This window comes from Garra rufa, chromosome 15 (genome assembly GCF_049309525.1).
Source record: "Garra rufa chromosome 15, GarRuf1.0, whole genome shotgun sequence".
NCBI lineage: Eukaryota > Metazoa > Chordata > Actinopteri > Cypriniformes > Cyprinidae > Garra > Garra rufa.
Genome location: NC_133375.1, coordinates 5,318,140 through 5,331,997, shown reverse-complemented (window position 1 = coordinate 5,331,997; position 13,858 = coordinate 5,318,140). Strand labels below are relative to the sequence as shown.

Sequence of the window (13,858 nt, the reverse complement as noted above, 5' to 3'; positions counted from 1 at the left end):
TATGAAAGAATGGGTTGCTATCAGTCAGGATTTGGACCAGAAGTTGATTGAGAGCATGCCCAGTCGAATTGCAGAGGTCCTGAAAAAGAAGGGCCAACACTGCAAATACTGACTCTTTGCATAAATGTCATGTAATTGTCGATAAAAGCCTTTGAAACGTTTGAAGTGCTTGTAATTATATTTCAGTACATCACAGAAACAACTGAAACAAAGATCTAAAAGCAGTTTAGCAGCAAACTTTGTGAAAACTAATATTTGTGTCATTCTCAAAACTTTTGGCCACGACTGTACAGTAAAAAAAAAAAAAAAAATGATTACAGTCATTACAACAGCTCTATTAATACATTTATTATAACATTCTCCTTTGCTCAGCAAGGCTGCATTTATTTGTACATCAAAAAACAAACCTGATTTAAGAAGGGGGTCGTGAAAATGGCCAAATAATTTATTTAATAATTAATTTTAAGTTAAATTGTACTTTGTTGGTAGGCTATAATGTCTAGAATGTTAAAAATGTTCAGTGTTAACTAAATATTTATAAATTGTTTTGTTTTTTTGTTTTGTTTTTGAAAGGCAAGACAAAACTGTAAAGAGCACATTTTGGCTATTTAATTTCTGAAATGGTGGTAAAAATTGGCAAAATACATGGGGGAAAAAACACAGAACCCTGTTTTGTAATCAGCCTTCAGCCTTCGGCCCAGTGTTTAATTTTGTTTGGTTTCGGACAAGAATTTTAATTTCGGTGCATCCCTAGTAACTAGTCTAGATGCAATAATATCATCTTACTATCTCTACTCTCTCATTTATGTTGATTGTATTGTTCCAAATCAATTTTTAGGAAAAAACTGTGTTGTTACATGAAATGAAACTTTAAAGAGCAATAAATAACGTCTGTTGATCTGAGCAATGAAAGTTTCCTCTGGGAAATTATCCAAAATCTCATACTGCTGAAGTGAGGCGAAAACAAAACTAAACCAATGATTTCCTCAGTGAGCTTGTTTAAAAATGAAGAAACAAAGTCATACTGACAGAGACGAATGTAACAGACTGTTTGCTTTCTCACTGTTTAAGTAGACGTGCCGTTGCGGTCAGGCAGCGAGGAAAAACTAAATGAAATATAGCGCTGCGCAGGCTTTGCCAGGCATTTTAGTTCTGTGGAAGTACAGGGGGCCTTTATGTCCCACTGCAGGCCATGATGGACACAAACACTCGTTCTATGTGTGATGAGGTGATGAAACATTACGTTTTTTTCCTCTTTACATGCAGCAGTAGTCGCCAATGGGTAACCCATGCTCTGATGAGCCCCAGTTTGTGTGTGTTCAGGCGATTCCTGTCGTTCTGTGCAAAGTTCAAGGCAGAGTTTCTGGAGCGAGCCGCTGGCTGCTCCGTAATTAAAGACTGATCTTTTGCACCTACACAGGCTGCACATGTGGGTTCGGATGTGTGTGCGCAGATCGCCGGCGAGCGAGCTCTCAGCAGTTTTTCTCCCACATATCCCGGCGCTTTAAGAAAGGGATCGTTTGATTGTGTGTTTTGTGTGTTGGTGTGTGTCTTACCGCTGTGACGCCGTGCACAGACTCTCCTGTCTCTCTCTGGATTTTGCAACACGTAGCTCTAAGCAAACTTACAAAACAAACCATGCATGACATTTTGTTCGAGTTCACATCGTGTTCTGTTTCAGTTTGTGAAGCCGCTTGCTTGAGTTGTCGAGAAGAGATAAAAAAAGAGGCCAGTTTTGACATAAACATAATACTCGATGCAAGATAAAAACAGTGTTTTACTCAAATTTGAAAGTGGTAAAGTTAATTACATTTCACATTTTAATTTGTATATTTATACATTGGTACTCTTTGTTTTACAAAATGTAATTCATGCCAATTTTGCTTTACAGTAATTTTCTGTGGAAAAAAGTGCGTAATTGCAAAAAATATGAATGGTCCTAAAATGTTTAGTTAATATTTAGTGTAGTATTTATTTATATTTATATATTTATTATTATTATTTACTGTGCTTAATTGTCAGTAATTACCATTAGATAGAGAGATAAATACATAGAGAGGAAATTAAATTAAATTTAGACATTTTTATTTATTATTTATTAATACATTTATTAATTTTAAATATATAATTTTAAACAATTAATTAATGATATTATATATATTTATTAAATCAAGTAACTATCGATTGAATGTGAATACTATACTATTTAAAATGTTTTAATAGTAAGGTTTATAATTACTAAATATTATATTATATTATATTATATTAATAACATAATTAATACTATTTATCTTTTTATAATACTTTTTGGGGTGAAATATAATCCAGAAAAAGTATATTTTTATATTATATTATATTATATTATATTATATTATATTATATTATATTAATAATTCATAAAATTCATTGTTTTATAATATTTTTGGGGTGAAATATAATACAGGAAAAAGTATATTATATGTATACTCTTTATAAATATTTATAATATATATATAATATAATATATTAATAATATATTATAATATATTTATAATATTTTGTATAATTACTTAATATTATATTATATTATATTATATTATATTATATTATATTATATTATATTATATTATATTATATTATATTATATTATATTATATTATATTTATTATATTATATTATATTGATAACATAATTCATAAAGTTCATTGTTTTATAATATTTTTTCGGTGAAATATAATCCAGGACAAAATATATTATATTTATACTTTTTATAAATATTTATAATATATATAATATAATGTATTAATAATATCTTATAATATATTTATAATATTTTTTATAATAACTTAATATTATATTAATATTAATAACATAATTCATAAAATTCATTGTTTTATAATATTTTTTGGGTGAAATATAATCCAGGAAAAAGTATATTATATTTATACTCTTTATAAATATTTATAATATATATAATATAATAAATAAATAATATTTTATAATATATTTATAATATTTTGTATAATTACTTAATATAATATTATATTATATATAACATATGCAATTAATATTTATAAACAACAATATTAAACGTTTAGAACAGATTTTTAGGTAAATAATTTCTTTCACCAAATCATTATGCAAAAACATGTCTTGGAAAGTGTGTATGTATATATATATATATACTGATTGTGATGAATCACATGAAGTGAAATATTCCTCAAGCATTAACAGTAATATTAACTGTGATGTTATAAACATCTACAGGTGCTGTTCGTATGTGGGCCGGAGAGGAGGGGGTCCGCAGGCCATATCCATCGGGAAGAACTGTGATAAGTTTGGGATTGTGGTGCATGAGCTCGGTCACGTAATCGGATTCTGGCATGAGCACACGCGACCCGACAGAGACGATCATGTCAGTATCATACGGGACAACATTCAGCCAGGTAGGAAAAAAACTACAGCAGTAACATGTCACTCACATTTGTGTGAAACCGTCAAGATTCAGATACAACTTCAGTGGCTTGTGCGCAGATTGCATAAAAAACTATCATGATAATATTGAGAAAAGTGAGGTGAACACTTAAACAGCAAGCATAAAAGACGATGTTGTGCCAGTTTTCACAGAAGCAGCTGTTACAGCATTTGCTTGGAACGACACGACCTACTTTATAAAACAAATTCTTGAGTGCTGAGCTCAGCACAAATCCACCGCTGCACTCATTTCTGATCAATACTGGGCAAAACTGTGTTACTTTTACCTAAGACCTCATAACCCTGATTGCTGGTCAAAACAGTGGGATTAAAATACAGTTGACCTAAAACATATTGACACTCAAGATAGCAAAATAACACACTAAATAGTTCATTATTTACTCACTCTCGTTCCAAATCTGTACGCTTACAAATTTGAGAAATATAAGCAGAGTTGGGAAGGTTACTTAGGAAATGTAATAGGTTACAGATTACAAGTTACCCTATTTAATATGTAATAAGTTGAGTAATAAAAGTAATGTAACTGATAAATTTTTGATGACTTTTCAACTGTTAATCATTTTAACCTTACAGTAGTAATCAAAACGGATTAGTGTCAGCCTTTCAAAATCCTTCTTTACCTGAATTAAAATGAAATTTTAATTTTAAAGCACAACCACCACAAAATCAGAGCACCTGTTTTACTTTGAGATCATTCTGAGGTTAAACACAGATTTAAAATCATTACAAGATATAGTTTAATAGCTATGATACGGTTTTTGAAATCAAATGTTTGCATAGCTATGACAGGATACACTGGCATCTAACAATGTCTTGGAGAAAAAAAAAACCAGTTCATCTAAAAAATAAAGCATATACATAATCAAAATAGAAAATAAAAAGAGTTATTGAATAGCCACGTGTCCTGTTCTGTGTCCCAAACTCCTGAAATATTTTAGAGCAGTCAATGCAATTTTAGGAAAAAATCTATCAAGTTTGTATGTGTGTGAAAATTGTCAGATGTAACCCCCTTTGTAACTGTAAACATTTTCATAAGTAACTGTTATTTAATTACACCATTTTTTTGTCAGTAACTGTAACAGTTACATTTATTTTTCATTAAATTATGTGATTCTGTTACATTTAAATATTTACTCCCCAACAACACTGAATATACAGTTGAGGTCAAAAGTTTACATACACCTTGCAGAATCTGCAAAATGTTAATTATTTTACCAAAATAAGAGGGATCTTACAAAATGCATGTTATTTTTTTTAGCGCTGACTGGAATACAATATTTCACATTCAAGATGTTTACGTATAGTATTCAAGAGAAAATAATAGTTGAATTTATAAAAATTACCCTTTTCAAAAGTTTACATACATTTGATTCTGAATTCTGTGTTGTTACCTGAATGATCAACAGCTGTTTTTCTTGTTTAGTGATAGTTGTTTATGAGTCCCTTGTTTGTCCTGAACAGTTAAACTGCCCGCTGTTCTCCAGAAAAATCAATTGTTGTGCATTTTCGAACCTTCTTGTGTATTCTTCACACTGAGGACAACTGAGGGACTCATATGCAACTATTACAGAAGGTTCAAAAACTCACTGATGCTTCAGAAGGAAACACAATGCATTAAGAGACGGAGGGTGAAAACTTTTGAAATTTGAAGATCATGGTGAATTTAACTTAGTTTATGCTGGTCCTTAGCTGGTTTATGCTGGCCTTTTACTGGTTTATGCTGGTCCTTGACCAGCAACATGACCAGCTAAGAACCAGCATAAACCAGCTAAAACCAGCATCCCAGCACCAAAACATACCTAACCAGCATATGCTGTTTTTTTCAGCAGGGAATGCATCGTGTTTCCTTCTGAAGCATCAGTGAGTGTTTGAACCTTCTGTAATAGTTGCATATGAGTCCCTCAGTTGTCCTCAGTGTGAAAAGATGGATCTCAAAATCATACAGTCATTGTTGTAAAGGGTTCAAATACACAAAAATGCTGAAAAACTAAAGAATTTGTTGGACCTGAAAGATTTTTCTGAAGAACAGCGGGCAGTTAAACTGTTCAGGACAAAGAAGGGACTCATGAACAACTATCACTAAACAAAATAAAAAAACACAGCTGTGGATCATTCAGGTAACAACACAGAATTAAGAATCAAGTGTATGTAAACTTTTGTCATTTTTATAAATTCAACTATTATTTTCTCTTGTGGGACCATATGTAAACATCTTTTATGTGAAATATTTAATTAAGGTCAGTACTAAATACAAAATAACATTTTGTATGATCCCTTTTATTTTGGTAAATTAAATATAATTTTGCAAATTCTGCAAGGTGTATGTAAACTTTTGACCTCAACTGTAAGTATAGCTTTTGAAACATATTTACGCAATAGTGGCCAGACTCTGGATTGGGACTAGAGCTTCAGAAGCAGGCAATATTATCAGAGTTTAAATAATTAAATTTCAGTCTGTTACATACTATGAGCTCAGGAACACAGCAAGATTCATAGATATTATATTTTGCTTTTTTGGTGTATTTTTATGAATTTTGAAGATTGACTTGTCCTTGTCACTAAGACATAAGTCATTATATGTGACCCTGGACTACAAAACCAGTCATAAGGTTAAATTTTACAAAACTGAGATGTATACATCATATGAAAGCTCAGTAAATAAGCTTTCTATTGATGTGTGGTTTGTTAGGATAGGACAATATTTGGCTGAGATACAACTATTTGAGAATCTGGAATCTGAGGGTGCAAAAAAATCAAAATACTTGAAAATCACCTTTAAAGTTGTCCAAATTAAGTTCTTAACAATGCATATAACTAATCAAAAATTACATTTTGATGTATTTACAGTAGAAATTTTACAAAAAAATCTTCATGGAACATGATCTTTACATAATTTGCTAATGATTTTTGGCATAAAAGAAAAATCAATAATTTTGACCTATACAATGTATTTTTGGCTATTGCTACAAATATACCCCAGCGACTTAAGACTGGTTTTGTGGTCCAGGGTCACATATGTGAAGAGCAACGTAACAGTTCTTTATGTCAACTTTTGCATTACAATAAATATAATAATAATAATAAGGTTTGGAAAGATGAGGGTGAATAAATAACAAAATGATTTCCTTCAAGAAAACACTTAAAAAGTGCTTTTGACAACAAAATATCACAGTAAATGGCATTTATTTTAAGAAATGAACCACGTGGTTACACATTACTTGAAGCCTTTATGTATTACGCATTATAAACGTGTTCATAATCTTCATAAAAGTTTTAAAGCATTATGTCTTTTCAGAAATAATTGTCATCAAAGTTAAAATGCATTATAATATGTTCAATTCATAATACTTTTTAAAGGTGTAACAATCAATAGATACGTTTTTCCAAGTATTCATGATTTTATATAATGAATTATAAGATGCAATACAAGGCATAAGTAATGTATTAAAACTGCTTTTATTATACATTATATATAAAGGCTTTAAGTGAAGTGAACGCTTTTCAAAGCAGAACATTTCATATAAAAAAGTTCAATTATCGGTTTTATGATACAAACAACATAATACAGTTTTGTGAAAGATTAGTGGATCGTGTTGATAGTTAATGTGATTCTCCGCACCTGTGGTTCCTCTGAAAGCACACCTGTGTGAACCAAAGGACTATTGACGTCATGCCTCCACAAAAAAATTACCAAAACATTGGCTTATGAAAAGCCATTAAGCCGAAACGTTGGAGTTACTGTGTCGCTTCTTTGCAAAAGGCTTTTGTTTTATGGTATTTTATATTGAAAGCAATCAATCTCAGTCCTTTTTAAGTGTGAACGAAGTGTCCAAATATTTGCGAGGCCCCTGTGCGTCTTGAAATATCTCAAGCGTGGCATATTTTGACTCGGGACCAGCTGTGCGTCTGAGATCCGTCTGATGAAGAGCCCGAAATTTTTCACACTTTTTAGGCAGCATTAATGAACAAGATATGCTGAAATAATGGCTGTCGTTAGACATCTGTGCAAATGGAGCTCATTACAGACTCATTATAAGGCGCAGAATAATTCTCAGCGGAGGGGGGAGATTCATAAATAATGTCCGCCACTGTAGATGATAGTGTTTTGCTCTTTTTATTATATGAAATATTTTGAAGCACATTATTGGAGTGTCTTTCATAATAATTAGTAGCAGCAAACAGGAAGTGTGGTTGAACCACTTTGGAATACTTGGGAATTTTCCAAGTGCATACTTGACACACAATGCTCTGATTTACTGAGCATACTCTCTGACATAATAACAGATTTGAAGTATAATATATAATAATGAACAGAATAATCACATAATCTGTTAACTGTGATAATGTTATAATGATTTGTGAAAGCATTGACTTTCTGTCTGAGTCTCATTCTTGGTTTCATCTCATAGGACAGGAGTACAACTTCCTGAAGATGGAGCCTGGTGAGGTGGACTCACTCGGAGAGGTCTATGACTTCGACAGCATCATGCACTATGCAAGAAACACCTTTTCCAGGTAAGAACCTTTAAGTATTGTCATATTTTTTAATAATTTTCCTTATTATACCAAAATATCCACTTCTTAATTCAATCATATATGTATACACTGCCAGTCAAAAGTTTGTGAACAGTAGGATTTTTAATGTTTTTTTTAAAGGAGTCTCTTCTGCTCACCAAGCCTGCATTTATTTGATCCAAAGTACAGAAAAAACAGTAAAAATTTGAAATATTTTTACTATTTAAAATATATGCTTTCTATTTGAATATATGTTAAAATGTAATTTATTCCTGTGATCAAAGCTGAATTTTCAGCATCATTACTCCAGTCTTCAGTGTCACATGAGCCTTCAGAAATCATTATAACATGCTGGTTTGCTACTCAAGAAACATTTTTAAACATTATTATTAATATTTAAAACAAGTTAAATTTAACAAGTTAAAACAAATTGAAAAAGTTGACTACACCTTTTCACGTTTTTTTTTCATGAATAGAAAGACCCGGAGGTCAATATTTATTCGAAATAAAAAGCTTTTGTAACATTACACACCATAGCATTTGAAAACTTGGAGTCAGTATAATTTTTACATTTCTTTTAATATAATATAATATATTATATTAAAATATATTAATATTTGCACTCTAAAGTGATGATAAAGACATTTATAATGTTGCAAATGATTTCTATTTCAGATAAATGCTGTTCTTCTGAACTTTCGATTCATCAAAGAAACCTGTAAAATTCCACTCAGCTGTTTTCAACATAATAATAAATGTTTTGTTTAGAAAGCAAATGATTTCTGATGGATCATGTGATTGGAGTAATGATATAAAAATTCAGCTTTGAAATCACATGAATAAATTACATTTTAAAATATATTCAAATAGAAAACAGTTACTTTAAATAGTACAAATATTTTAGAATTTTTGCTGTACTTTGGATCAAATAAATGCAGAAGAGACTAGAGGACTAGAAATCATATGGCAAGAGCTGTGTAACAGTTCTTCAAAACTTTCTACTTTGTGTTTCAAGCTAAAAATAACATCACATTTTCATTTGTAGGTGAACTGTTCCTTTAAGAAAACACTTAGTTCTAATTGTTTATGAGCAGGTTCACTAAGAAGTGTTTTTGTATTCCACTGCACTGCTATTTAGCTATTTTTTCTTCATAAAACATCTTGTTCTTCAACACCATCTCTTTTTTCAGTTTTATTATACCATGTACACTTGCTAAATCCTTCTCAAGTATTGTCTTTTATTCTTGAAGCAGTCCTGATTTAATTCACATAGTTTGATTGTCGCTCGTTTTTGTTAAGGATTCCTCTCCCCAGTATTTTATGCTGAATGATGTTTTATTTGGCGTAGTCTCTCTAGCGCTTCTTGTCGTCAGTCTCAGGGTCACCTCTGAGCGAGGCATCAGCAGTTCTGAGGCGGGACGGCTATCTGAGCATCTCTCTCCTCTTACACTGTTTCTGCTGAGCTTTCACAATGCCGCTATTGTGCTTCTCAGTGCCTGTCAGTTGTTCACAGAGCAGTCCAAGCCGCTCGATTTCCGTGTGTGTGAAAAGGCTCGGTTCAGACATCATCCAGCTTCAGTTCTGTTTGATGACCCCATCTCTCAGTGTCAGATTCATTAACTTTCTGATTATCCTCATGCCTCTCTGTAGTAGGATTTTGGATTAAAGTAACTGTATTTACAAGTTTGCATAGATAGATCGATTCGTTTCTGATTATTACACTCTTAAAAATAAAGGTGCTTCAAAAGGATCTTCACAGCGATGCCAAAGAAGAACCATTTTTGGTTCCACAAAGAACCGTTCAGTCAAAGGTTCTTTTTAAGAACCTTTTCTTGTTTACCTTTTTATAATCTGAAGAACCTCATTTGCCACAAAGAACCTTTTGTGAAACAGAAAGGTTCTTCAGATGTTAAAGGTTTTTATGGAACCATTTAGGTGAAAAGGTTCTTCTATGGCATCGTGACATTATATAACATTATATAATTTTTACTATTTACAGATTTACAGAACAATCTTACTGCCAAACTTTTAAACAGGAGTGTATTACAGTATTTTTGGGGTTTAATAGCAAAAAGTATATTTAATTTATTATATACAATAGGCATAATTTAAATAGAATATATGTAAGTGTTATTTGGATGTAAGTAATGTTTATTTGGATATTGTTGAAAAAAAAAAAAAAAGGCTTTATCTCATTTGATGTTTGTAAACATTCGGGATTCGCGTGCATCATGGTTGAGTTACTAAAAAATAACTAATTACATTACTTGGTTATTTTTTATGGAAAGTAATGCGTTATGTTACTTTTGGGTTACTTTTTAAATCTGGGCAGGGCTTGCTCTTTGTTTTTTAATATAAAAAGTTATATTTTTGAAAAATGTAAAAGCCTTTTCACACCAAAAGCCTCAGGCTTAGAGAAAAGTAAATTCACATCTGTTCAGTAGACCGCAGAAGAAAATATCAAAAATATCAACTCTTTAGATTATCTTGAGTAATTTTTGCTTATTAGTATGAATGAATTGGATCATCGAAGGTCGGCAGCAAAGACATCGGTTAATAAAATGAGATTAAAAACATAAAGGATATTTGTATTATGTAACATATTTAATTATTGCAGGTTTGCGTCATATTCTGAGTTGAATTTCACTGTTTTTATTCATTTTGAGGAATACTGTATCTGTTTTTTTTAGTGAGTGAGATGAATTAATGCATGTTCACATTTATTCTAGAACAAAAGTAACATCTTACAATTTCTCTCAACATGGGGACAGGAGAGCTTTTAATCAATAAATGGGGGGGGGGGGGGAGTAACTGGCGTTACTTATTTGGAAAAAAAAAGTAACTCAGATATTTTCGTCAATTAAAAAGTAATGTGTTACTTTACTAGTTACTTGGAAAAAGTAATATTATTACGTATCTTGCGTTACTTGTAATGCGTTACCCCCAACACTGATCATTACAACAGCTCTATTAATGCATTTATTATAACACTCTCCTTTGTTCTGCAAGACTGCATTTATTTGTACATTAAAAAACATGTGCCTGAATCAAGAAGGGGGTCTTAAAAATGCCCAAAGAATATTATATTACTAACTTATTAATTTTAAGTTAAATTGTACTTTGTTGGTAGGCTAAAATGTCTACTAGAATGCTAAAAATGTTTAGTATTATGTTCAGTGGTAAATATTTTTAAATTGTTGTTTTGTAATACAACTCTAAATCTACTCTAAATTGGTATATAACTAAAAGTCTGATTCATCAGTGTAAAAAAAAAAAAAACCTGAATTTTCACTTTAGTCCATATTTTTTATTTATTTCTCATGTGTAAAAAATACACAATTGTTCTGCCCACTTATGCACTGAAAAAAAAAGGTTTATCTTACTTTATTTATAACTAAATAAGCAAAATGACATAAAATATTTAGTCTTGTTTCTAGGGGGGAAAAGCTAAATTAAGTGCAGTTTGCTTAAAATAAGTAAAATTATCTGCCAGTGGGGTAAGTAAAATAATCTTGTTTTAAGTATTCATTTGTTACTTAAATTAACATTTAGTAACTTAACATTTCAAGTTGACTAAACTAAAAATGTTTAAGTCAGTGACCCCAACAAATTATTTTAAGTTGAAACAACTTAACTTTAACTTTTTTTTTTTTTTTTACAGTGTAGTAAATGCATTCTAATTTAAGCATTTTCAGATATTTTGACTAGAAACAAGATAAAAATACCTAGTAAGATAAGCCTTTTTTTTTTTTTTTTTTTTTTTTGCAGTGTAGCCCTGGTATACATTTAGTAAAATCTCTATTTGACACATTTTTGCTGTCTCACAGAATAATACTGTAATTCTGCCAATACCTGGGCATGGGTTTACGGATTAGGCTTTATTCAGATTTCCACTAGATTTACTTTTACCATGCCACAGAATAAAAGAAAAACAACCTTTCATTCAAAGATGCTTCACGATGCCATAGAAGAACCATTTATGCCTAAATGGTTCCATAAAGAACCTTTAACATGTGAAGAACCTTTCTGTTTCACAAAATATTCTTTGTGACAAAAGAAGGTTCTTCAGATTATAAAAAGGTATGAAAAAAGATGGTTCTTAATAGAACCTTTGACTGAATGTTTCTTTGTGGAACCAAAAATGGTTATTTTATGGCATCACTGTGAAGAACCTTTTAAAGCATCTTTATTTTTAAGAGTGTAGCAGAAGTTTAGTTTGACGCAGAAATATAGACAGATAACAGCTACTTCTGGCATTAAAACACTTTTTTCTTATATGACAGGAGCAAATGTGCTCTAATTTGGTGGGATATAATAGGCATTGATCTTTGGACATTTAACTGAGTGGTTATGTCATTTATTTGCCTTAGAAAAGACACTAATGCCAATGGTTTTCTCATCTCTGTCTGCACTGTGCCCCAGTGGACTGACTGACCTCCTTTTTCATCCTCAGATGAACACACTCACATACACACTAAAACAATTCATTTCTGTTGATGACGTCTGTGAAACCACACTAACTTATCCTGTCATTTAGCAAAGTGTACTCTTTTATCACTGCGGCTCTGGATATGAGCAAGAAAAACACTGTTTGAGACACTTTCATTTTGTCTTTCTGCAACAACCTGTTGTTGTTTTTGGAACTGGCTTTTTCCATATTATTTAACGCATGACAGTGTTCAGCTGTGGCAAAATTTAACTGAAAACGAACCCAGATGCAATTTACAATTTTACTTTTTGTTCAGGAAGAATGAATACAATTGATCAGAAGTTACAGTAAAGACATTTTACATTAGACTATTCTATTCATCAAATAAAAACAGCACAAGTGTTTTCACCGCTGATAAAATCATACATGTTTCTTGAGCAGCAAATCAGTATATTAGAATGATTTCTGAAGGATCATGTGATGCTGAAGACTGGAGTAATGATGTTGAAAATTCAGTTTTGATCACAGAAATAAACTACATTTCTAAATATATTAAAGGAGAACTATTGCCAAAATGCAACCTGGGCTGTTTTTTTTTTTACTGTAAACGAGACAAACTTATATCTAAAAGCATAATTACGACAAACAAGCCATTTTTGAATGGGAGTACTAGGGGCATAACTTTGAGTGCATCAAAATCTATATTTTTACGACACTAAGAAGGCTCGACACACCATGAAACTTTGCTTGAAGTATCGCCTGGGTCTCTACACATGAACTCGAGCATTGAGAACATTGTTTGTGTACACAGAGTTTACTAAAAAGAAAGGTTTTGAACAACTCACTTACACTGTTTGGGTTTCCGCTCGCAGCCGTCTTGCCAGTCAAGAGGTATCGATCTCCGAATGCGAATGAATGGACTCCATAGGATGAAATATTAGGCTTATATGAGGCTCTTTTTACAACTAGAAGTTTAATATTGTTTTTCACTTGCGACAAAACAACGAATTAGCCGTGCATTTATATGGAAATAGGAGCTATCCATCTTTACTCTCCTCGTATTCGGAGATCGACACTTCTTGACTGGCAAGACGGCTGCGAGCGGAAACTCAAACAGTGAAAGTGAGTTGTTCAAAACCTTTCTTTTTAGTAAACTCTGTGTACACAAACGATGTTCTCAATGCTGGAGTTCATGTTAGTGATGCGCGTGTCGTCTCATAACCCACGGACCCCGCGGGTAAAGAAATTGTCACTTTATTTGCGGGGCGGGTTGGGGCGGGTCATTAAAAACAAAATAAAATTAAAAAAAATCTATGTATGCTGCGTGCAATTCCCTATAGCCTATATTTAATATTTGGGAATATCTATTTTCATATTTTATTAAGTTCTTTAATAAGGTTATCATCACGTCATGACACGCAAGCGCTAAGCAGCTCCCGC

General features: G+C 31.6%; 1 protein-coding gene across 1 annotated transcript in view; it reads left to right on the top strand.

The window, feature by feature from the left end:
• The window catches only part of bmp1a (bone morphogenetic protein 1a), a 113,593-nt gene that overhangs the window by 44,548 nt on the left and 55,187 nt on the right, over positions 1-13,858 (top strand). Inside the window, exons 5-6 of the mRNA XM_073818690.1 lie at positions 3,247-3,425; positions 7,884-7,989. Coding sequence (XP_073674791.1) covers positions 3,247-3,425; positions 7,884-7,989 — 285 coding nt within the window. The remainder of the gene's footprint in view (positions 1-3,246; positions 3,426-7,883; positions 7,990-13,858) is intronic.